This window comes from Gavialis gangeticus, unplaced genomic scaffold (assembly GCF_001723915.1).
Source record: "Gavialis gangeticus isolate Ggan-Ray unplaced genomic scaffold, GavGan_comp1, whole genome shotgun sequence".
NCBI lineage: Eukaryota > Metazoa > Chordata > Crocodylia > Gavialidae > Gavialis > Gavialis gangeticus.
Window position 1 is genome coordinate 150,880,440 of NW_017728992.1, and position 25,600 is coordinate 150,906,039.

The window sequence follows — 25,600 nt, forward strand, 5'->3', positions numbered from 1 at the left end:
AAGCACAGGGTTGGGTATGACTGGAAGAAGGCAGTGACATGTCTTCCAACTTTGCCAGTTTAGGCACAGAAGAAACTTCTTCCTCTTCTTCCTTCCTTTCCCTTACACAGAAAGGGGAGAAAAAATAAGGATCATGTATACACAAATCAACCAAACAATTTTGAAATCTCTCAAGACAATGATAAAATATCAATACAAATTTTCACAAGTAAGGGCTTGTTAAATGTCTTTCAATCTTCGGTAGAAGAAACCTGGAGTAGGGTTACACAGTGGGCGTGTCTATACGTGACACTACGGTGAAGTAGCATCTGCGCGCATCTACACGTGACCAGCAGCTACTTTGGCATAGCAGCATGCTCCCCCAGCATAGTGTACCACTACGGCAAAGTAGCTGCTAAAAATAACCCTGTGCTGCGCAACTGCCAAAAGGAAGTACTAAATCACCACACAGTAACAATGTCACCATAGTGACACATGTTGATGCTCCCGGTATTAGGAATTTAGTTTACCAGGGTGTGGACACTGTGCTACATTGTACAGGTGACCCTTGCCATTCGCAGGAGATACGTTCTGGTGATCCCCGTGAATGGCGAAATCCACAAATACGGCACTGCATTCATGCACATCGTCTGTGTTCCTGAACGCAGTGCTCCTGGCAAAAGCAAAGTAGCCTCATTTGATAATAAAAATTACTCAAAATTAGAATCTCTGTCAACGTACCTTTTCTTTGTAGCTGGCTGGAAGTAATTTTTTATTGAGTTCAGCTGTTGCTGTGATGCTTGATCTCTATTTTTACCAACTTCTGAAGTTCTGAAAGGTGCGAGTGACAAGCTTTTTTGGTCAAACTTGGGTATTTTATCAATCCTGGAGAATAAAACCCCCATATTTGCATTGCCACTTGTGTTGGGAGTCTCTTTTACAGTAGCTATATCCAGTACATTTGTTTGGCCTTTTCTGTTCATTTGTGTTTTATCCATCTCCATGCTACATAAAACAAAACTAAAAAAAATTAAGTAAATATACAGGCATCCAATACAGAAACTGAGACTGAGCATAAACTATAGAGCATTGCTAAAGCTGTCTTTATACTACATACCAACATTCATGGAAGCTAAATAAATTACCATATTTTCTTGAATATAACATGCACCTGCCCCCAAAAAATCAGCCCTTAAAAATAGGGACACACTATGTTCCCAGGAGGACTTCCTTTATTTCACACAGTCGACCATGACTCTGGAAAAAAACATTTTTTTCTACACTCTGCCTTTCAAAACTTGGGTGCATGTTTTATTTAAGGAGTACTGTACATGAGAAAATTTATGTGGGGGAAAATAGCCTTGTCTGAAATTTGAGTGCGGGCCCAGAGCAGACAGCTGCTGCAGCTTGGGATCTGGGGCAGAGCTGCTGCTGCTGGCTCAGCAAGGATGGCTCATTTGGCAGAGGAAGGGACAGGTGGCCAGGGGAGAACAAGGGAGACTGTGGTGCTGGGGAGAGGGAGGGCAGGTCCCAGGCCATCCATGTGGACCAGAGCCAATGCACAGAGTTGGTCCAGTGGGGTACTGCATGCAACACACACCCTGTACCGGCCTCATGGGGCAAACATTTCACAGCTCTGCAGTAGATTATGAAATTGCTTTCAAAACTCAGAAACATAGTTAGAAGAGTAAATCAGCTGCATTACCAATTGCTTTGCCCAACATCTGACACAATGTTCTGACTGCTACAACCTATTACCTGAAGACAGAAGCTGATCCACTGTAGACAGATTCATAGATGCTAGGGTCAGAAGGAACCTCAGCAGATCATCAAGTCCTCCCTCCTGTCCAGGCAGGAAAGAGTGCTGGGGTCAGATGACCCCAGACAGATGCCTATCTAGCTTTCTCTTAAAGACTCCCAAGGTAGGGGAGAGCACCACCTCCCTTGGAAGCCCATTCCAAATTTTGGCCACCCTTACCATGAAGAAGTTTTTCCTGATATCTAGACTATATCTGCTCTATCGGTTTGTGACCAGTCCTAAATCTGTTCTCTGTGAGTTTGTGACCATTAGATGTGACAAGCAGAGACTGACCAGGGGGTGATCGCACCTGTTTTAACTGTAGTGCATGCAGGGCTTGTTGGTGTGGCTCTGAAACCCAGGAGGTGAATGTCGCTGTCACTCACCCAACTTCTTTGCCTGCTGAATTTGGGACCCTTGGTTGCCACTGGCAACTATAATCAGCATCAGGGAAAAAAGTGCAGGGGAAGAGGTTAAATAGTGGTGGCATTCACCTCCTGGGTTCTAGGGTCACACCAACACGGCAGCTCTGGCAACTGCACTGACAACCTGCTGCTAGAAGTGGGTCACCTGACTTTCAAGAAGCCCAGTGGACCCAGTCAAAAGGGCAAATAAATCAGACACCCCACCAGCTGGCTGCATCCCCCACTTTTATAATTTTAGGTCTGCTTTTGGCAATAGATATTTCCTTTTGCAAATACAGGCATGTGACATCAGCTGACCATAAATCTAAGGTTACTGCAAAATTCCAGTGGTGGGGTAATAACCCTGGATTTTAAACATCCACTTAAAAATAATTTCTCTGCAACTTTACCGTGAGTCTGTCAGTTCTTCTGGTTCTGTATCAGCTACGTATACAGAGTCATTATTTGTAGCAGTAGGCACTGTTTCCTCTACTATCAAACTTTGAGAAATGGAGGATCTGGGAAGGTTTGCTGCAGGAGTAGCTGGCTTTATAACTGCAAATTGAATATAAGGAACAAGTTCATTTTTGTTGTTCTATTGTTACATACATTATGAAGATTCAATCATTAAATGGGATCTCCAAGAATATTACAAGACCAAATTCTAGGACCTCTTTCAAAATCCCACTGAGGTCAGTGAAAGTCCTGCCCAAGTAAAAATGCAAGGATCTTGTAGAGTGGTATCTTTTATTGGACGATGTAGCTGGGATGAAGTTAAACAAGCTTTCAAAGGCAACATATTCTTCTTCAAGTCTCTGATCACAGGAAGCTAGGTATAGCATAGTGAAAAACAGCAGTAGCAGACAAAAAATTAGCAAAAGCACTAGTTGATAGTACAACCCCCCACAATAAAAACATCAGAATCCATGGTTCCTACAAATGCCTCTTCTAAAATGCGATACTCTTGATCCAATGCACCATGTGGGTACAACTATGGTTTCACTATGCGAGTGAAACTACCCAATTACACACCAGAATAAAATCTCAAAGAAAAAAAAAATAGAAGACAGATACACACATACCATTAGCAGCACATTTCTCAAAGAACAACCACTACCCTGAGTATTCCCAAATCACACTGACGACTTTTGTCATGAAACAGTAAAATTTATACCCCTTATTCATTTTCATTCACCAGCTAATGCCATGATGGATCTTCACATCTGCATGTAAGTACTTAATCCCTGCTTGAATCCCACTAATTTTTTTTTATCATTAATGATATCCCGTAACAATAGGAGTTTCATGTTAAATGTGCATTATGTAAGAAATTATTTCCTTTGGTTAGTTTTAAATTTGTTCAGACTTCCCCTTGTTGTTTCATTAAGACAGGATAATTAGGTGCATCTGATTTTCCATTTCACTCTACCACATCCAATCTTAAGCATCTATTCTCTAAATAAAAAGTAATACTCATTATTATTTCTCCATGCTTACACCACACTAGCCAGGTCCCCAAATACTTTTTACAATTCATTTACAAATTTCTTCTATTTCTGCTGTACTTTTTTCCTGATAGGATAATCCGAACTGACCAAAGCACTTACAGTGAGAACACATTATCATTTTTGAGGAGAGTACCTCCACCGGCCATGCAGTTCATCCAAGTCTCAAGGTAGGATCAACTATACCTAAACCATATCTGACCACCCCTTAAAAAAGCTCCAAAGATAGAGATGAAAATGTAATACCACTATTTTTTCAATTTTGTCTGCCCCATCATTTATACAGTCCAAGATTCATTTTTGGGGGTACAGGTTGCTATCACTGCACGTGAGTAATTTACCATTATCCCCAGGTCTTTCCTAAATGTTTGTATCTTAAAAAACAAAGATCTGCATTGTTATGAGAGAGAGAATCAATTTATGTTCTCAGTCAGACTGAAAAAGCTCATTTCATTTCTGAAATTTGATTCCAACATAAGACAAAAAGTTCCTTGCTTTTTTTTTTTATTGTCCATTAGGGAATAAAAGCTGAGCCTCTCTCTGCTTACACTGTTAAATATGGGAGTCAAGTCTCCTTAGGCTTAGTTAATATTCTTAAAATAATTTAAGTAATTTTTCTGAGCCTATAACTAAACATTCCCATCAACTAACCATCTCTAGACACAAGTCAGCTCTGCAACCAAACCTTACCAAATCTTTTTTCCCCCCCCCGAAGTGAAGTGCCTTCCCTTTTTTCCAAAACCTATTAATAGGAACAAGTCTAATCAGGATGGGTTACTCCTACTGTGAAGTGGGAAGGCACTCGGGATGAAAATCCGGCTTTTTTGCAGCCAGTGGCAAAACTCCCACTAACTTCAGTGATACAAGGATCTCACATTAAACACAATACACATAAGGAATCAAGAAATAAAAATCATTTTAGGATTTGTTGCTTAATTAAAAAATATGCCTGAAAATAGTTTAACCCAGGGGTGGGCAATTATTTGGGCCCACAGGCCACCCAAGGAGTTTTGATGATATGTTGTGGGTGGGGTCAGCAGCTCAAAACACACCCCCCCCCCCAAAACTCCCCAAATGGCCCACAGACCCAAATAGTTGCCCACCCCTGATTTAGCGTGAGGATTACATTAACTTTGCCTAGTAATGTTTATTAAAGATCAACTGTGGGCCTGGTGCTATGCAAGAAAAAGGCTCTCCTCTGCATTTGGCCAGGCGGCTGGGATGGGGCCGTGGGTGGACAGGGACTAGTACTGGGGTGCAGGATGGGCAGATAGGGCCAGGGCTGGGATCAAAGGGTGGTGACAGTCTGGAGCTGGGGCCCAGGGCAGAGCCATGATCTGCTCCCTGCATGTCCCTGTGATGGGCGCCAGTTCTGCAGGCAGAGATGTGCAGGGAGTGGACTGCAGCTCTGCCCTAGGCCCCATGGGACCTGCACAGGCAGAGCACATGGCCAGGTAGACGGCATGGGGCCATAAGATTGCAGGAAGCTGTGTGTGAGGCCAAGTCCTAGATCTTAGGGCGGTGACAGCACAGGGCTGGGGCCTAGGGCAGAGCCATGATGTGTTCCCTGAACACCCCTGCTTGTAGAACCAGCACCTGTTGCAGGGATGTGCAGGCAGCAGATCACAGCTCTTTAACACAAATCATACCCAAATTTCCACAAACAGTTGGAAAATAATAATAAAAAAAGGTTCTCTTATATTTTTCCATTAGTCAACACAAATTAGGCTTATAAAGAAAACACCTAAAACATAAATCTAAAGCTATTAGTACTTTTTAAGTAAGACAAAGTATTCTTGATTTGAAGTTTCATTTTAGTTTAAAACAAATCAATGTCAAAGTGAAAACAAGGAAAATCTTTATATACTAATTTATCTCTTATTCACATTCAATATTGTAGTTTCTACGGTTCATCGCATCTCCATTTGTAGCACTCTCTCTCATTACAAAAGTCAAGCAAACACAGAATGAGCAAAATTATATGCACTTTTCCCTGACCACTAAAATATGTATTTAAAAAAAAAATTATTCTAAAACTTCAGTGTAATTACTAAAAAAAATCTACATTTTAAACCAGTCTCTGCTTCCCCCCTTTACATCCATAAACGTTATAATAATTTGTGCACTCAAGATAATCATAATATTAAAAGAAAAATACATAAAAATATAAATGGACCTGAAAAATAAAACATGCTATTTATGTTCCTTCAAACACAAAGATGTTGCTGTTTTTAACTGGAATCACTGATTAATACTGTTCCTATATTTACTACATTATTCCAGTTACCTGTCACAGTTTGTTTTTGAGGATTACAATATCTTTCTGTGGACCCAAAGATAACTGCTAATCCGATCTCTGCTTCTGGAATAGGCCTGAGATCCTTGCTGTTAAAAATAAAACACAGTTTTAGAAAATTATGTTTTAAAAGACACTCAAGGTTAACAGTTCTGTCAGAAGATATAAATTACTTCACATATCATTGTTGTGGATCGATTCTGAGGGGGAAAACAGAAACGATAAACTGACTACAAGCTTTGTATTTGTATACTGTAAACTTTGTATATGTGTTTGTATACCGCCTAGCACAACAGGACCTCATTTCTGGCTGGTCCTTAAACACCACCAAAAGAAATGCAGTCATTAATAACAATAATGTTGGTTGTAAGAACTTGCCATTACAGTTAATTTCTTATTAACAGGGCACTTTTCCCTTCCTGATCTCTGAACCAGTTCAGCTTTGGACAATTACATATACTGAGATGCCTCCCATGCAGTTTGCTGTAATTCATGGGGTAGGAGGAGACTGGAAAAAATCATGAAGTAGAGGTGCACCAATCTATCGGCGCCATATCGGATTGGCACAGATAAAAGGAAAATTAACATCATTGGCTATCGACTTTTTTGGTTGGTGTACCAATAATGTATTGATAAATATAATGTGGCTTCTGACTGGACCCTCCCACCAGGAGTGCAGCCAGGCAGTGTGAAGAGCAGTGCCCTGCAGATAAGTCTGTGGAGGGGAAAGGGCACGGGGAGGGAGATTGAGGCTCCCAACTGCTATGGGGTGAATGGGACCCGAGAGTCAGGGTGGGGAGTGCAGTGGAGTCCTGGGCAATTCATCCAGGAGGTGCAGGGAAGCATGGGCGGCTTCCAGCTGCTGTGAGCATCCCCTGGGGAAGGCACGGGTGGGCATGTGCCCTCCCAGATTTGTGCGCAGGGCAGACGCAGGTTACCTGCTGTGGGCTCAGAGCTCTCCACCCTGCTGCCTTTTGCCCCAGCAGTCACGTGCTGACCCCATGTCCCCTGCCCACCCAGTGGCAATACGAGCAGCAAGTTGTGCCTCCTGCTACCGGGCAGACAGGGGATGTGACACCCGGGGCAAAGGCAGCAGGGCAGACAGCCCTGAGCCCACAATGAGCTGCCCGCCTCCATCTCCACCCCTGCCCTTGCTCCGCTTGGCTCTTATCCTAAAGCATCCCCATGCTTAAAAATGGTGGCAGCAGTACTTGAACTAAAGCTCATTTGACAAGCTTTAGGTTCAAGTGCCCCTGTCACCATTTTTAAGCACTGGGACGCCAATTCCCTGGATGAGCCACCCATGGCTCAATCCTGCTCCCTGCCCTAGCATCCCATTTACCACCCTGGCTGGGCAGTGCCCTGAGCCCCAGTCCCTGCCTCACTCCCTCCCTCACTGTGGGGACCTTGATCTGCACCCCCACCATGCCCCTTCCCCTCCCCATACCTCTTCCCCTCCACAGACTTACCAGCAGATAACTGCTCTCCACACTGCCTGCCTTTGCTCCTGTAAATCAGTTATTGAATCGGTATCAGCCAATGTGCCTGCTGAACAACTGGCTATCGATACTGGCCAAGAAAATCTCTATTAGTGCACCCCTAATTACAAGATTTACATGTTTTAGCAAGACTTGACCTATAGGTAGACAAACTCTTCTGTATATGTAGCTGTGCTGGCAGCAAAATAAGACTACTGGTTTTGTCTGCTAGTTCTCCTATTAGGTTGGGTGGTATGAGTTATTTCTTTTTTTTTATCATTTGTATGACCAAACCATCCTCAAAACAATATGCTCTAAGGAAATATACAACCACTACTCTTAAGAGCTTAATAAAGTACAGGTAATTATCTCCCCTATTTTTCATAATCTTTTTATTCATAGCTCATTTTAAGTGGTAGAAAAAAGAATAAATTTGACTTTATCTATTCGAACTGGTGCATTCTACAATTTCAAAACAAACTGTTATTAAAAAAAAACCAGGGGTAGTTCTATTAGTTTTGTACATTTTGATGTTCTTATAAAATATTCTTCAACAACTGTCATCCTTTCCTCCCCACCCCTGAAAAGTTTGTCAATATTCCATTACATTATCTTAAATACATTGAGGCAGGTAAATTAGGTGCATCCCATTGCCCCTCCCACCCACAATAATCCACCTTAATCTGTATACAAGGATGTCAATCAAATAGCAAGTAAAATACCAAAGTGCTTCCTAAAGAAAAAGAAAGATGTTTCACCTTTGTAGCACTGTCATAACAGAATGAATCCAATTTCCTGCAGACTCAGATGCTAGGGCCTGAGAGTCTGTTAATCCTACATCAATGACACAAACATTAGGAGCTACCAGTAAAGAAATGTCTTTTCTCTCTTCTGTCATAAGTTTTGCTTCTCCCCCTCCAAGAATAACAGATGGACTCAGTTTCTTGTGCTAAGAAAGAAATAAAAATGCAAATTATGAGTAATTTATACAGTCACCAGTTTTTCACTAAAGTGAAAGAGACTTATCACTGATAGGGGGCAAGCCAGAAGCTCCAACAGTTTGCCAAAGGATGACCACCTGCTAAAAACCTACCTTAGTAAAAGGACAGCAAGCCAACAGGCAAATCAAACAGGAAGCAGCTATATGATGTGAGTAGGTTGTGGCCAGGATTTAATGGTGCAACATGCCAAAGCGCAAGAGAGAACACAATGCAAAGCAAGTACAATCTGTGGCTGAGCTATATGGTCATTAGACTATGACACCTATAAGTCACTAGTCTCAGGAATAGAAAGAAAAAGAAAAAATGCTCAACACAGAGTCAATCATCTTGAACTGAACAAGTAAAGAGGGCATGTCTATATCACAAATTTACAAGCAGCAGTGCACTTCCACACACTACTCTATGTGAGCTATTACTGGAACTGGAGATAATAGCTACAGCCACAAAGCATACTGGTTGGGCAAATGATGCCTCAACAGTGTTCATTATATTAAGTTCACAGAAAGACCATTACATTTTTTTTTAAATCTACCCTTCCTTCCTGCCATTATTTCCCACCCCATGTTTATCAATAACTTTCATTATTCATTTTTTCACTTAAGACCCTGATCTTCTAAAGAGATCTGCAAATACAGAACTCTTCCTCCTGCAGAATTCAATTGTTTCAGTGACAGTCCATATGGTTAAGGACCTGAACTTTTGGATACCTATGTCTATAAAGTAATCTGAATACTTATGGCAAAACGTAAACAAGCTTGATGTAAAAACTGCACAAAGAGCTATTCATCAATTTGCTATATTCAGTGGTCTACAGTCATTCAGACACATTCAATGGAATCAAATACTTGTGGATATTTTTAATAAATGTAGGTCATTTAAAACATCAAGAATCACCTAAGGAAAAAAAGACACAGCTTGTAAGGCCAATGTCCAGATTCTTTCAATGGGCTGTTAAGATGACATCTTCCAAATGACCAGGTTCCCTACTCACTTCAACATCTGTTGCAGACTCAGCAAAATGTGCCTCATTTTTACAGCATAATTTTTTAATAGAAAGATGAAAAATACCATCAACCTAAAGTATGTTTTGTTCTTATTCGAATTTTGGCATTTTGTGCAATTAATCCACAATTTCTCTCTGTTTCAAAATATCTTTTAAATACTCTAGTCAATTTCATCTCTATGAACATTTCTGCAGTGGAGATGTCAATTACCTGCTTAGCATTTAGGAACATAAAGGTTTTCCCTCTAAAGATTGTTTTTCTTTCATGACGCATAGACAGATCCACTTTTTCAGTGCCAATAGAGGGCTCATCAACTGGAGGATAAAAGCTGCAAGAATGGGAAAATAAAGTTACAAAACAGAGATTAACACACAGCTGCTGACTATAATTTAATTCTGTTTTATTCATTTCAGAGGAAAGCTTCAAAGGCAGGTTATAAAAAACAATTCTTTATTTCTTCACTGCTGTAATAACTACTTATGTAACAGGGAAAGTAAGGACAGGAAACCTCTCACCTCTAAATCACTGGCCTCAAGCTACAGTTCTCAGATTCAATGGGAGTTAAGCATTTATTATTCTCAGGTTCTTTTGATAATTCCAGCTTAAATCTGGTACATTAAGTACAACAGAGTTGCAACTGAGCAGTGAAATGAGTTTGTGGCCTCAGTGCCACAAATAATGTGATGTTCCTACTATAAAATTAAGAACAGGATAAATGCCTCTCTGGAAATCTCAGAGGCTAAATTTTATCAGAGGCTAACATCTAAACAACCTGAACAACTTATTACCAGAGGTGAGAACAAAATTAAAGTGCATGTTGAGAAATCACATCACCCCTAACTCTGTAGATACCTCCTTTGTAATTAAACTGCATTTCATACAAACCCACATTTCTCAAACAAGAACTGCCCGTTTCACTTTTCTTTGACTAAAGAAATGTCTCATAGGACTACACAGAAAAAAAATTCTACTGGCCAAAGGTAGAAATCAGATTTAAAGGCCAGAGAACCAAAATTTTATTTTGGATTTCATTCTTGTTATGGAGATCAACAGACTACAGGTACAGACAGAGCCATATCTTGACAAATAAGACTAATCCTGCAAACATCTCTGTAAGTGTTTTGTACATAGTTCCATTAACTTTAAGCACATAAGCATTCTCTCTGAAGAGAACAGAACTGTAGGGTAGAAAGAGACTTCAGAAGTCTGCAGGCATGCTGTCCTTGAACTATCCTTCTTGATAATCTCCAGTGAAAGAGTTGCTACAACTTGGAAAGTCTATTCCAATACCTTAAGGAAGATGTCCTTAAAATTAAAACCATTACTTTGTGGCCTACCCTCTGCAGCAAGGGAAAGACAGATGTTCTCCCTCTTCTCAAAGGCAGATTTTCAAATACCTGAAAACTGCTATTATGCCCCCCATTAATCTCATTTTCTCTAAGTTACACACAGCTTGCCTTCCAACCCTTTCAATTTTTGTCATTCATCTCTTGATCCTCTCAAAACTTTCCCACATCTAAAGCCCAGCATTGTACATAATACTCTAGATGAAACCTAACCAGTGTCAGGTAGAACTGTACTATCACCTGCCATGTTTTAAACCCAACATTCTTGTTGACGCAGTCCAAAATACATTTGGAAGGGTTTTTTTTTTTGTTTTTTGGCTTTGGGTTTTGTGTTTTCTTGGCATCTGTGCTACAGTGCAGATTCATGTACAGTCTGTGATCAACCAAAAACCCTTAGATCTTTCTTGGCAAAGTTACTGCCCAACCAGTTGTCTCCTAGTATATATTTGTGCAATTCATTATTCTTTCCTAGGTTTAGCACTTGCATCTATGAGGAATTTCATTCTGCTGTCTCTAGCCCAGCCTTCCAGTCTACCAAGACACTTCCGAAATCTACTTTTGTTCTCCCAAGTGTTTACAATACTTCCAAGCTTTAAGTCATCTACAAATTTGATGAAGCAGCTCTTTATTCCAGCATTCAAAACATTAATAAATATATGAAACACCACTAAACCCAGGACTGATCCCTGTTGAACCCAGCTTGAAACCTCCTGTCATTCAACATTCATCCATTTATAATTCCCCTTTGCTTGCAATTACTGACCCACTTATATACCTCATAATACCCAACAGTATTTTTATCTAGTCACACATCTCCAGTTTACTTATGAGAATGTCAATATGGGACTCAACAAAAAGCCTTACTAAAGTCCATGTATATTGTGTCTACTGCATTCCCTTCATTCACTCACCTAGTTACTTTGTTAAAGAAAATCAAGTTGGTTTGGAAATACTTGTCCTTAACACATCCATGCTGGCTGGTAATGATCACCAGATCTCGTCCAGAAGCTTGCAAATCAACCATTTTATAATTTGATTTGTTCCAGTAACTTCCCAGGTATTGCCGTCAGGCTAACTTGTTTATAATGCCTAAGGGTGTGCAAAAGGGACCGTATTCAATTCAGATTCGGACCAAATAAGGGGACAGTCATTCGGTTCATTGATTCGGATCACTGTCCTGATTCAATTCGGCCAAATCTTAATCTGAAGATTCAGTGCTGATTCAGAGAATCAGCAATTCGGCCATAGACACAGCTCTAAATGTTTTTTCTACATACCTCAAAGTACCAGGTGTGGCTCATGAACGCTGAGATGGTGGGGTTGATGGAGCATTCCACAAGAGGGTGCCCCCTCCTGGCATACTCAGCAGCAGACCTCCCAGCTTGGCGATTGGCCGCAGGGGGACCCTGGGTGCCCCCCCCCAGATCCAGGAGGCACCAGTCGCTGAGCTGAGGAACAGGTCCCTTGTGTGCTCTGCAGCGGACCCAGAAGTGCTTCTGGTCCACTTCTGGGTCTGCTGCCAAGCATGCAGGGGGGACCCCCCCATACCTCACATTCCCATGGGACGCTTCATCTGCCCCACCATCTCAGCATTCATGAGCCGCCTGGTACCTTGAGATACGTAGAAAAAAAAATTAAAGCTGTGTCTGTGTCCAAACCATCGGATCTCTCCATATTGGAGAGATTAAAGGGTCTCCTGATTCAATTCAGATTCAGAGATTCAGCTGCAAAATTGGGCCGAATCAAACCAGCGACCGAAGCTTCACACAGCCTTAATAATTCCCCCAGTCCTCCTTAGTGCCTCCTTAAAAACAGGCACTATATTATCCCTTTTCTAGTCCTCTGGAAGATCACTAATTTCCCATGACTTTATAACCATTATTGCTAATGAGTGTCAGATCTCTTCAGCCAGTTCATATGTTTAAAGTGTGAGCTGGATCAGGGGCTAACTTCACACAGTGCCCTGTCAGACAGTTTATTAAAGAAACAGAGCAATAACAGTAAAATTAGTTACTCCACAAAATCACATGTAGATATTGTAGAACACAAACCCAAATATACTCTACTTAAATGTCACTTCTTGAAAGCTTTTTAGTAAAACTGAATCTTTAGAAAGGAACAAATGAGGAGTCGTATGGGCGTGAAAGGCCCTAATGGGAAAGTGCAGCCTAGAAACAACTTGATCACTGGTTTTGATACAAAACCTGAGATAGTAGGCAAATTTTCAATTGAATCTTCAACCTATGCCAACAAAACCTGGACAATGAACCAGGATTTTTAATTATAAGCCAGGATTATTGAAAAAAAGCAACCATTAGTTAAATATAATTTCACTTGCTTGGATTTTTTTATTTGAACCAAGTTTCTGTATAGCAGTAGAGGCCAACTTTTTAGGCAGGCATATCACAAGATAAGCCCTGCACCTTCTGAGAGTACTCATGTCCTTCTTCCTGATCTATTGCTCCGCTTTCTCCTCCCTGCCCAATCTGCCTCTATTTCCTGCTACACTTGCCATATGCCACCCAGAGAGGCTACCCATGCCACTTGTGGTGCACATGTTATACAGCATGACTTTCTAGCTTAATGGCCAAACAAAACAACAGCGTCTGTTCTGTAGACCAATTTCAAAATGAATCAGTGGCTTTAAATGCATAAATGCAAACTTTGCAACTGCCTACAAGAGCACTTAACACACACAATCAATTATTCTACTTTATTTTTGAAATATAAGAGAAACAGATGTGGTATTTGTGAAAGTTAAAGGACTCTATGGAGATTTAATATGCAAGCAGCTGCTAAGTAAATTTACAGTATCTTCCTGCAAATTATTTCTTACAGATTACCCATTTTGAGATGCTATAATTATTTTAAATATAGAACTGTTTATAATACCAGCTGTCTCTTTTTACTTGACGCATAGCTAACTCTTTGAAAGTTGAATAAGGGATACATTGCTAGTGTCAATAACATTCAGTGGAGGTCAAATCCACTGGGGACTTGAATAGTTAAAACAAATGTTAGAAGGAGAAAATATACATCCAATCCTATTCTATTTTAGGAATCATTCAAAGTTCAGTTATATTGCTGCCTGCCTGTTTTTAAAAGAATGGGCATTACGAACCCTGATTTCAGAATAAAAAATAGTGGTGACACACTTTTACAGCAGCTTTATAACTGGATAATGCAATACCACCAATATGCATTCCACCATTACACAATCAACGGTATGCTTCTCGTAGCCTGCAGAAACTTGGGCAGTATCACCCAGTATCTCCTAGAAACACTGATATCAAATTGTAGGATTGAGACGAAAAAGTACTCAGTATTAAGTAGTCACACTATATAGATTGTTTATCTTCCATAATCAGATACTAACACAGGCACAGCACTTGGCTGTACCAGTGATTCTTTCTCTCACATGAGATTATAACAGTAGATAAGAGAGCCGAGTTATGTTATATACTTGTTTTACCTCCTGGGAAAAATGTTAAAGACCCTGAAATTTCAGGCTATGTAACACAGCTGGACTATTCTGCTGATAATGAAAGCTTAAAATAAAACTAGAAAGCATACTGGAAAAACAAGTACTCATATTGAAATAATCTTTATATAAAATTTCTTTTACAATAGGGTAATTAGATTTTTAATGTGTCAATTCCCAAAAGAGTATACACGATCCTCTGGAAATATTACCATAGAAATCTCTACGGCAACCTCTGAAAAAGAGATCCATATAGAGCTAGCAACATCTCTAACCATCTAATGAATATCAAAAATACATTTCTCTCTCAATTATTTAACTGTTCAGAGATATAGGCAAGAAATTACTGGAATATAAATGTGCTTCAAACTAAACACTGTTCTAAAACTCAAATTACTGCAATTAATTGATTCTGTTCAGATATATATATTTTATTAGCTGAAATGAAATCTTCTAAAACAAAAAAAATTCTTAGGTCTGGAAGACCTAAGTAACACACAACATTAGAATTTTCTTTTTGGGCGTATAAATACTTGAGGTCATATGTGCCTCTCAGATACCTTAGAATAAATCATTGTTTTGAATGTCTACTTCAGCATATGCAGTAAGACATGACAGTTGGATCTAATATGGTGGAGGTCCTAATTTACAATGAAGGTAGGTAACTAATGGTGGTGTTAGATCAGAAAAGGACATTTTGAAAAACATAATGTTAGAAGATGAATGAATCCAGCACCAATCTATCACAACTATTCATTAACTTTAGTTCTGTTAAGTGAGATCTTTTTATATACTGAAGACATACTATTTACCTTTCTAGTGTTGGCAGCTGTTGCTTGGCCTGAACAGATTTGATGAATTCAACAAAGTAGTCTGGCTTTATAATTGGTCGACCACAAATCAGAGCGCATATAGTCTGAAAAGGAAAGATATTCATTCCAGACTTAACAATTCTATTAGACTATGCTGTCACCCAACAGCATCTTTATCGGAAACAAATATTTATTTAATTACTTGATTTCAGTGCTGCCCTCCCCCTAAAAAGGGTCAGTGGGGCTTAAAATAAGAAGACATAAAAAGACAGAAAAATAAAACAAGCTTCTAAAAATACTCCAAAACTTAACCCTAGCTACTACCTACCTAAACAGCAAGTTCTTATACTGCTTCCAAAACAGCTCAGCTGTAAATTCTAAATTATGAGAATTACAAGATTTCAGATGCAGAGAAAGTATCACAAGCAATGGATTAGCTCTGGATAACAAGTGCAAACAAAAAGTGATATGTGCGTTAAAAATTGGCATTTTGCTCTTATCCACCAATTATTTTTTGTAACTGGCATCATACTGACAAGAGCTGTTAAAAATAATAACCCCTTTTTATGCTATCAAATTGAATAGCAGTCTTTAAAGGAAAATTGATCTTTTCCCATAAAAAAGTGCTGCCTATAATCCGTTTTACCGCAGAAAAGCCCTACATAAAACAGAGTATTTACAAATTCTCTAGTGGTTAAATAGCTGCCAACATCACTTTCCCATATTGCCATCTGAGGTAACACATACTGATTATAGAGATTCTAAAGTTATACCTATATACATATTCTCTAGTTGATGTAGAAGTATAACTAGCAAGAGTTATTGGCATGGGTCAACTGAAGAACAGAACCCTCTGGTCATAAAATCTATTCTGTTCTGCCTACTGTTGGTATGCTACCTGCTCAAGACTGTCTGATAAACTTCCAAAGCTCTGATAACATTTTTGTACTACTCTGGCTTAAGAAAAAGTTTAGCAGTCAAATGCTCATTCATACACTTCTAGTGAGACACCTATACATTTTAATTGTGGAAGTACAGGCCTCAAGTCCAGCCACTTTAAAAGATAACCCATGGGTTTACCCATTATTTTCTGTAGGATTAAAAAATTGTAGAATTAAAGTGGAAGGTAGCACCTTTGGTGTCTGTAAGCACAGAGTTCTAATTAAACGTGTCATTTTGTGGGCTGAGCCCTGGGCAAAAACAGGACACGCAAAGGAGAGGAGGTGTAAGGGGGTGTAAACATCAAGAAAGGGAGAAGAGGGAAGGAGAAAGGGAGAGGGCACTGCCTGCACCCCTGCCGCTGCTTTCTGTGCTGCACCAATGAACGGAGAAGAATTTAAGACCACCTCCTAATAATTAGATTTTATACACTGAAAATAATAACAATTTTCTAATTTTTTCCATGTATTGAATCTAATTATTGTGGGGCGGGTCTTAAATTCAGTCATGTTGCATCCAGGTACATACGGTAGGTAACAACAGCTTTGGGGCTTTTTTAAATCTCTCTTCTTGAAGATCTGTGCTGGATATTTTTCAACTGAAACTTATGCAGTAATACAAGGTTTAATAGAAAAAGAATACTCTCCAATTTTTATAGAACGCTTCCAAAAGAAAATTTTGAAGTGAACTAAAAATATAAAAAAAAAGTTAAGTTTTGGGTTTTGGAAAGTTAAAAAAAAATAACAATAATAAAATCAATTTACAGTTTGTCCCTCTCCTCCACAAACACATAATTTCTGATGATTAATACAACTGAAGAAAATACACCCAGAATTTGTTTTCTCTTTTTCCTTCTTACTCCCAACTCTACCTTTTTCTAAAGCTGGAAAATCTTTGCCAATTACATAGTAGCAAAGGTACTTCATGTTTCATGAAAATTAGTGGGGCGAGGGTGTGGAAGGACAGTAGGGGGTGGTCCTGCGCTGAGCCACCCACCTCACTGCACCCAACCACCTTCCAGGCTCTGCGTGCCTCCCTGGGGGCACCTCACGTCTATCCGACCCCCTTCCTGGAGCACACCCACTAGCCTGGGGGTAGAGCTGCAACCAACTAGGGACGGGCTTGATTCTGGCACTGCACCCCCTTGGGAAGCACAGGCCTAGTATCCCTCAAGGGTACTTGACACTTCAAGAACTTTGGATGCTTCCTTCAGTCGGCAGCACAAGTGGTGATCTCCCTTAGTCAGCCAAAACAAGGGGACCCCAAGGCATACTTTAGACCCACTCCCAATAAGTCTCCCACACTAGGTACAAAGGAGATCTTTATTGGTTAAACGGAGTAGGGTTGGAATAGGGTACAAAGCTGAGTAATATCAGAGAAATCCCATAGAGCAAACAGGGTGGCTGGAGAAGCCCTTGATCACACATCTGAGTTACTGCAAACTATCTATCTAGTTAGATCTCAGGTAGCTGACTCACAGGTATCATCCAGAGGCAGGTGGAGATTCCCTCTGGAGGCAGGCAATTCCTTGATCACGAGTTTGAGAGAGCAAGTTTCAGATGGTCCAGTTCTTCTCTCTCTGAGTTTCCCTCATGGCTGCTGCCCGCTCCTCCTGGGCAGTCCTTAACTTATATAGCCCTTATGACCTCATTTACCTGGTCCAATGGAGGCCAGCACCTGTTGGGTGTCAGTCAACCAATTTGAAATGCATCACTGGTTGCTGGGCAGACTGGCAGTCTCTAGCCCACCAGGGAGCCCAAGTCCCTCACCCAGGTAAGTGATGCCAGGTATGTTGGCAGAAGGAGCAGGTTTCCCCCATCCCTCAGGAATGTATCCAGCTCAGGTTACCTAAAGAGATAACCAAATTGTCACAGAGCAGAGTTTTTGGGGAAAAACAGAGGTAGCCTTCTGCCACAAAGGGCACAGAAAAACTGCCACAGCCCTGGTAAAGTTTCCTCTGCTGAACACTCACCAGACTGCTAGTTGGGCTCCAATATGCCTGGTGGGCTCGATCTTGCTCTCTCATCAGGCCCACAGCACCCATCAACAAGTTGTACCCCCAGCCAGCCCTTCCATGGGCAAAATGCCCCAGCCAGCATGCAGCTTCCAGGTGGGGCTGCTGCTGCCAGGGATATGCTCAGCTTCTCCAGCATCCTGCTCACTCCAGGAAACAGAGAGCCAAGCAGAAGGGGCAGGAGCAAAGCTGCACCTGGGCAGGAGCACGAAGAGTGAGGCTGGCAGCAGCACAGAGCTCAGGGCAGGGTGGGGATGAGAGGAGGGTTGGAGATGTGGGGACCCCCACACTCCCCCCATGGCATGCAGCCCCAGCAGGCAGTGGTGGCTGCAGCAACAGCAGGCAGAGACACTTATGCCCGGCTCCAGCCAGTGCTGTACATCACAGCAGGGAGCGCAGTCCCTGCTGGGCCATCTTTTTTAGAATCTTTTTCCCACCCCAGCCAGGTCCAGCACATGGGGCTTCCCTCCCATGCCGTGTGAATGCGGGGGCTGCGCATGCGTGGCAGGGAGCACCAGGAATAGAGATGGCCCAGTGAGGGCTGCACTCCCCACCATGATGTGCAGCACTGGCCGGAGCCATGCACCACTGTGCATGATGATTTGTTCTTTTTATGGTTCTGAGATGGCAACCCCTCTCCCAAAAGGAGTATTTCCAGGGGGTAAAGGGAGGGACTTCCAGTGGCAAAGGTCAGGAATTAGAGGTGGGACTCCCAGACCCAAGATGGTGACCAGGGGTCAGGGTAACTATCAAGGCGCAGGGCTACTCACACAGCCCTCCAAACCTCACCAAACCTTGTTAAGCAGCCCTCCACCCAAAATAATTGCCTGCCCAAGCTAGACCAATATACCCTTAAGCTTCCATCCAAGATGGAGCAGGCTGTAGTACTGTTTCTTTCCTTGATGTCTCTAACATGTCCAGAGCACATCTAGTTCCTCTGGACTAGAATCAGTCCTAAAAAAAAAGTAAGATGGAGCTTAAGAGCCTAAGTTTCAAAAGCAATCCAAAACATCCACACAATGACAACCTCAAAACATATTAAGCTCCTAAATTCATTAGATGCTCCCGTCTTGAATGGCAAAAATCCCTAACCAATTCTTGGGCTTCTGTGCAAGGACAGAAACCATACAGGTCCCAAAACTGGTTAAGATCCTAGAGAAATGGACAGATAAAAATGATGTCTAACTAAGACTGACAGCATTAAATTCAACTCAGAATTACAGGTGGCATTGGCCACCTCTTGCCCAACAGTGTAGTGGCTTCCTGCAGTGGCCCAGGAAGTAGGATCTGGACTATAAACTAGGGATCTGGGCTATAAACTCGCCTTACCCTGGGGGGGATTTAAAGCTACATTTCCCACTTGTTAGCACTGGATTTATGATCCAGGCCTGATATCTTGTTCTAGGTGGACCTAAACCCTGAGACGAAGAACACCCCTCCCATTCAATAATAGCCAAATTTAACTGATACACAGTTATACCAGGTAAGAGTAATGTAAGCAAGCAAACAAACTAAACCTCCCCATCCTATATCTACCAGTTCTAAGGCTTCACAAGGAGAATGGTAAGCATTGCCAGTATGTGAGCATCACCCTATGGTTCTTTGCTTGAACGTCAGAAGTCAGCAGTCTTGGAAGTCAAGGGGCGATGCCCAACCCCTCTGCTGGGGTGGGCAAGACAGGCAGGTGGTGTGCTCCCTGACCATGATGGCCTCACGATCCCTCCCCATCTCTGAAAAATCCATCCTTTTGTATTCTTTTTCCTGCTGACTCTTCATTTCTGGGTACCACCAATTGGTTTCCCTGTGGTTGTTTGTCATATTGTCCATATTCTGTTCTGTCAATATAACTCTTGTTTCCATAAACCCATCACATGCATACATCTTGATTTGGTCATTTACTGGTACCTTAATTTGGGCATCCTCAGCCTCCTAATTTGGTCATTCCACCAAAACCGGAAATCCCAGAGGGTTTACAGCTGATCACTGTGACCCAATGCCAATTCTACAAGTCCTTATCGTTCTTATGGGTTTTCAAGACGTGTTTTCAATTTCCCAGCCTGTTTGTCTGCTAGCTTCAGACACGTGTCTGCCTCAAAGGCTGAGAATGCAAAACTGTGTCACAAACAGACTTTTAGAAACCAATTAACAAAGTTAATTGCAAAGTCCGCACTGCCCTAGCAAGGCGTCCCCCTGCCCACCAAGCAGGGGCGTTGCGCCTTTCGCTGCTGCTGTGTGGGCTTGGGTGCTGCTGTGGGGGACAGGGGGCTGCAGACCCAGGTCCCTGGGCCCTGTAGCCCTGGCAGCGGGGGTGGTCCCCGTAGGGTGGGGGGCAAGGAACACCAGCAGAGCAGGGGGCTGGGGGGGGCCTGGACCTGCATACCGTGAGCTAAGGGAGAAGGGGGAGCTTTGATTTTCCCTTATAAAAAAACCCAAAGTCAAGTACCAAAAATGTACAGGTATTTATAATTTATTTTATTATAGTGATTGAGGCACTGATGGGCCTCCAAACTGCTTTAAAATTGTAAATAAATCAAGAAAACTGTGTGTTTAACTGATACCTATATATATTAGTAGCCTTTCATTTTAATCATGGGTTTTGAAGTTTTTAAATCAGAGAATTTGCATTTTTTTTTTTTTAAATCAGGGAAAACCAGGATCTCTGGTCATAATCATGATAGTTCAAGAAGAACATGAAAGGCAAGTATTTATGTGAGTTATACCTCTTACTGAACCAACTCTATAACTGGGAGGGACATAAAAACACTTTTGAATCTGAGGAAGAGTATAGTGGTACCTGAAAGCTCATCTACATCTCTCTCAACTATACAGTTGGTCCAGTAAAACATTACTTACACAAAACCCCTTGCCACCATATTTGAAATTCTGTAATTTTTCACTAAAATGTTTTATAAAAATAATAAAAAGCCAAATTGTTAGCATTTCTAAATTTGCAGGTTTTGAAATGTCATTTTTGTCTTCATATTTATTTCAACTGTAATAATTAGCCAATGCAACTCAATGTAACCACAGGTTATTTGCAGCCAATTGAGTGGTGACCTTCAAAAGAGAATTATATATTGAACACCCATAATAAAAACATCCAGTCACACCAGTCAGATTTTCAAACAAAAATCTAATTTCCAAAGTTCTGAAAGAATACCAGTGTCTAGAGCATTAGGACTCAGCATTTAGCATTTGCTACTCTGACCCTTTCAGACAGTTATTTTTAGATTTCTATACCACCCTAACTAAATAAATAGGATGAGTCACTCACTATAACCAGGTTATTTAAGTGTCTGCCATAAAGCTTCTTGCATTTCCTTAAAGAATCTGGATCTGGTGACTTTCAGATCCAAGGATTAAGAATTAAACAAATTGGGCCCACAGGGCTACCCCTATGTTACTCTGACTGCTGCTTAGTTTGCTAGCCTCTTTTCCCTTTTCAATTATCAAAGCAAAGAAGAAAATAAAACCCAGAAAGTTGCATCATATTAAGAAACAGCTGACAACTGCAGAACACTTTCCCACAATAAGCATTTTACATTCTACTGTTATAAAGAAATGTTATATTGACTTTGCATCTACAGACCTATTACCCAAAAAACTAGTTTCATAGCTGAAAACCTGGACCAAAGTCAACTGAAGTTCTGCCAACAACTTCAATGGGGCTAGGCTACCACAGCCAGCCATTTCATGCAAAAACTATTGCAGAGAAACTCAGCATACCTTCACAGTAACTTTCACTGATACCATAGCCAGGTGAGTGCATTTTTCTGTCCATTCATTCACTACAAGGCCTCCAAGCTGCAGAATGGCTTGGTTTAAAGCAGTTTTTCCAGAGACGTCTAAACAGGAGGAGCAGACAATCAAAGGTTCATATTCTATTCTGCAAAAAACAAGTTGAAGAAGAGAATGGTCTCAACTGTTCTAGCAAAACTTTACAAAAGTATAGAGCAGCCAAAAAATAGGCATTCCTGTTCATCAGGGAACTCTGAAATTAAAAGAAAATACGTTGCAAAACAGAAGGAAAACTGAAACTTTTAAAACCTCCTACGGAAAGGGAATTCCAAAATTTTGTTTAGGGAGAGTCAAATTCAGATTTTGGTTTGACCCTTAGGAGGCACCCCAGCAACTTAACAGTCCCAGCAGGCAAGGAGCCTGAAAGCCAGGTCTTCTGGAATGCTGGAAGCCTGGAACCACTAACTGGGGGTTTCTTTAAGAATTTTTAAAATTAAAGACCTTTTAAGAACAGCATGTGCCAGGTATATTCAGTAGCATACTCCATATAAATAAAGTTCATTCAACTTTAAAAGAAGCAATAGTGCACCTATTTTAAGAATGTGCCTATTGTGTAACCTACAGTGAATTTTCACTTATAGAGAGTCCCTCAAAAAGGAGTTTTACCTTATGTATCTACCTAATTAATTTGTTTTAACAGAATTTATTACAAGCCCGACTCCTGTCTTTTCCTTCCTCTTTTACTAAGAACAGAGAGATGCTAGAAGGCAAGCGCTAGAAAGAAACTCTGCATGGATGTCATATTATCTCACTGTATCCCTTTGTCTCAACAGTTTTCCTCTTATTAAGTCTTGCCTCAGAAGCTTACATTGTATCCTTTGGCTATGACTCATTTTCTCTGTGCTGTGCAGTATGCATGCATTAATAGGAATTACAGCTAGTCATAAGAAAAAAAATATACAACTAATCAGCAGTGGTTGTAGCCAAAAACTGAATAGGTCAACACAACACACAAATATTTCCTTGAAAAATATACAGAATAATACACTACAAGTGGTAGAATCTGTACTAAGGGGTTATTGCATATGCCAAGAGATCTTCCAAATCTGTTACAATCTAAGGGTGAGTCCAGAGGTGTGTGGATGTTTGGTTCCCCAGGGAATGCCTGTGCCACCCACACTTTGGTGTGCTGCAAATTACCCTGGGGGCAGTAAGGGAGGCTGGGGCCAGCCCAGTGCTGATCCCAGCAGCCTTACCTGGGGTTCTGGGGGCCTCCTAGGGTTGCAGCTGTGGCAATCCAGCCACAATGTGGCTTGGGTCCATTTTTCAGCAGCGCACACTGTCCAAGTGTGCGCTGCTCTAGTTTTTTTCCCCCCATGGTTTTTTTTTTTTTTTTTTGAGCCCTGGATATCCAGGGCTCAAAAAAAACCTGGAGTGGTATGCACACGGGCAGTGTGCCCTTGCAGTGCAGAGAACACCAGAATGTGCATTATGTGGCGCTGCAAACATGTTTGCAGCGCCACATTCTGCATGACAGTGCTCATCTGGACATGCCCTAAGTTTTTGTACTAAAATAACCCATTATTTTAAATTTTGATTCACCAACATGCAGATTTTTGCTGCCAACTGTTACCTGTTAGAAGAGAAATATTTACTGTCTAAATTCTTTAGTAATAAATCACTTTCTCTCCCTAGAGTATATTGCACATTGTTCTTTGGTTTTACCCTTGCATGAGGTAATACCCTTCCCCTCTTTTAAACTGGCCGATCTTCTACACAAGATCACAAAGTACAAATTTTGGCTTTAGCAAAGAATAAAGAAACAGGTTTTATTATAATCTGGTAAACTTCTTGGTGAAAAAGTCAAGATGCATTTCATGTCACTGTATTTGTTTCTCTAGCATAACACATTTCAAATGTGCTATCCACAACAGCTTTTTGTTGTAAATGTTAAAGTGACGAGTTTGGCTGCTAGTAATGACATAAGTAGCTCTGGCAGCACCACAATCAAATGCAACAATGCAAGCCTGCAGTCTAATTTAAATAATGACAGCGATTCCTTCTTTTGCCCCCTTTTCAACTACTCGTGTTTTGGGATTAGTTTTATTAAATATGATTTTAATCTTTCCTTGGGATAGTTTTAGGATATATAGCATTTATGGTGCAGAGTTGCTTAAGTTGTTTTTACTCTCAATTCATATGGAAAAGAAAATTTCCTCAAAAGTTACAGGCTTCAAATATATAACAAGTATCACTTTATTTAATTACCTTTACTTTATCACTATATAAGACTTTATTTTCTTGGTAATGTTACCTTTGCAAGCCCCACTTGTGATAATCTTTAAAAAAAAAAATCAGACACAGCTGAAGTTTCACGGTCAGTATTTCAGAATCAATACACCTTGTTCTCTCACCTAAACTTGCTTTCGAAGACTCCAAAATTGACTCTGTCACCTGACTTTAAAGTTTTTGAAGTTTCACTCAATAATTTTTCTCCATTAACAAAGGTACCATATTTAGAAGTATCTTTTACTGTCAAAACAGGGACTGTAACTGATTGACTCTGAAAAAGAACATAAAATGAAGTCTTATTAGTCAGAAAAGTTCAATCATTACAGAACAACAAGCTGCAGAACCATACAATGAAAGCCCACATGAATTACTTATATTACTACCCCCGCCTCCAAAATACATATTGGGGAAATGATGTTGGTTATGCAATTTAACATTTGTTACCCACTTTCCTTTACAAAGGACTGCAGAAAAAAAATCTAAGAGCATTACGTTTTTTTTTTCTTTGCTATCATTTATTATTCTCTATTTTTAAAAAAGTTTTCATAATACCATTACATCTGAGGTGGGCCAGTAGGAGCCACCCACTTCACTGCGCCTGACCATCTACCAGGCTCAGAGTACCTCCCTGGGGGTGCCTCACATCTGGCCTCCCCCCTTCCTGGAGCACACCTGTGAGCCTGGGGTCACTACCCAGGAGTCTTGGCCCCATGCTTCCTGGGATACACAGACCTTGTAGACCTTGAGAGTACTTGACCCACTGCAAGAACTGGGAGTACTTCCCTTGGCCTACAGCACAAATAGTAGCCTCCCTTAGTCAGCCAGACCAAGGAGACATGAATGCATGCCCCTCTCCCAGCCAGTTCACCACGCTTAGAACAACGGAGAACTTTATTGATTACAGGGAGTAGGTTTGGGGCAGGGTACAGGATAGAGCAATATCAAAGAATAACCTTAGAGCAAACAGTGTGGCTTGGTAGCCATTGATCATGCACCTGCTGTACAGCAAGCTATATATCTAGATAGGTAGCTTACTCACAAGTATCATCCAGAGGCTGGTTGCTATCCGCTGGAGAAAGGCAGTTCATTTGTATCCAGTTACAAGAGACAGAGGGAGAAAGTGACAGTTGTTTAGCTGCTTCCCCCACCCCAGCTTAGGGCTTCAGCATGGGAGCTCTTTCCATGCATACCAAAATGACTCTCTAAGCTGGCTCTGCCTCTTCTAGGAAGACGAGACTCTATATATACCTCCTCTGCTCGGGCCTGTAGGCGAGCTGTTAGGAAGGCCAAGGCGGACACAGAGCTCGGATTAGCGTCCAAGATTAAGGATAACAAAAAGTCCTTTTTCAAATATATTGGGAGGATGAAGAAGGCGCCGGGTAATGTGGGACCCCTGCAGGATACGCTGGGCAATCTGGTGGCTGCGTCAGAGGAGAAAGCGGACCTCTTTAACCAATTCTTCACCTCCGTTTTCTTGTGCAGGGACCGGGACTTCCCTGCTGTGATAGAAGCC

The 25,600-nt window shown here is 41.2% G+C and overlaps 1 protein-coding gene across 1 annotated transcript in view; it reads right to left on the bottom strand.

Moving 5' to 3' along the window:
- The window catches only part of NBN (nibrin), a 55,256-nt gene that overhangs the window by 28,275 nt on the left and 1,381 nt on the right, over positions 1–25,600 (bottom strand). The window contains exons 2-10 of the mRNA XM_019527897.1: positions 24,210–24,358; positions 21,784–21,943; positions 15,105–15,208; positions 9,676–9,793; positions 8,219–8,409; positions 5,974–6,071; positions 2,592–2,736; positions 721–984; positions 10–101 (exon numbers count right to left, since the gene is read on the bottom strand). Of these exons, the coding sequence (XP_019383442.1) occupies positions 10–101; positions 721–984; positions 2,592–2,736; positions 5,974–6,071; positions 8,219–8,409; positions 9,676–9,793; positions 15,105–15,208; positions 21,784–21,943; positions 24,210–24,358 (1,321 nt within the window). The remainder of the gene's footprint in view (positions 1–9; positions 102–720; positions 985–2,591; positions 2,737–5,973; positions 6,072–8,218; positions 8,410–9,675; positions 9,794–15,104; positions 15,209–21,783; positions 21,944–24,209; positions 24,359–25,600) is intronic.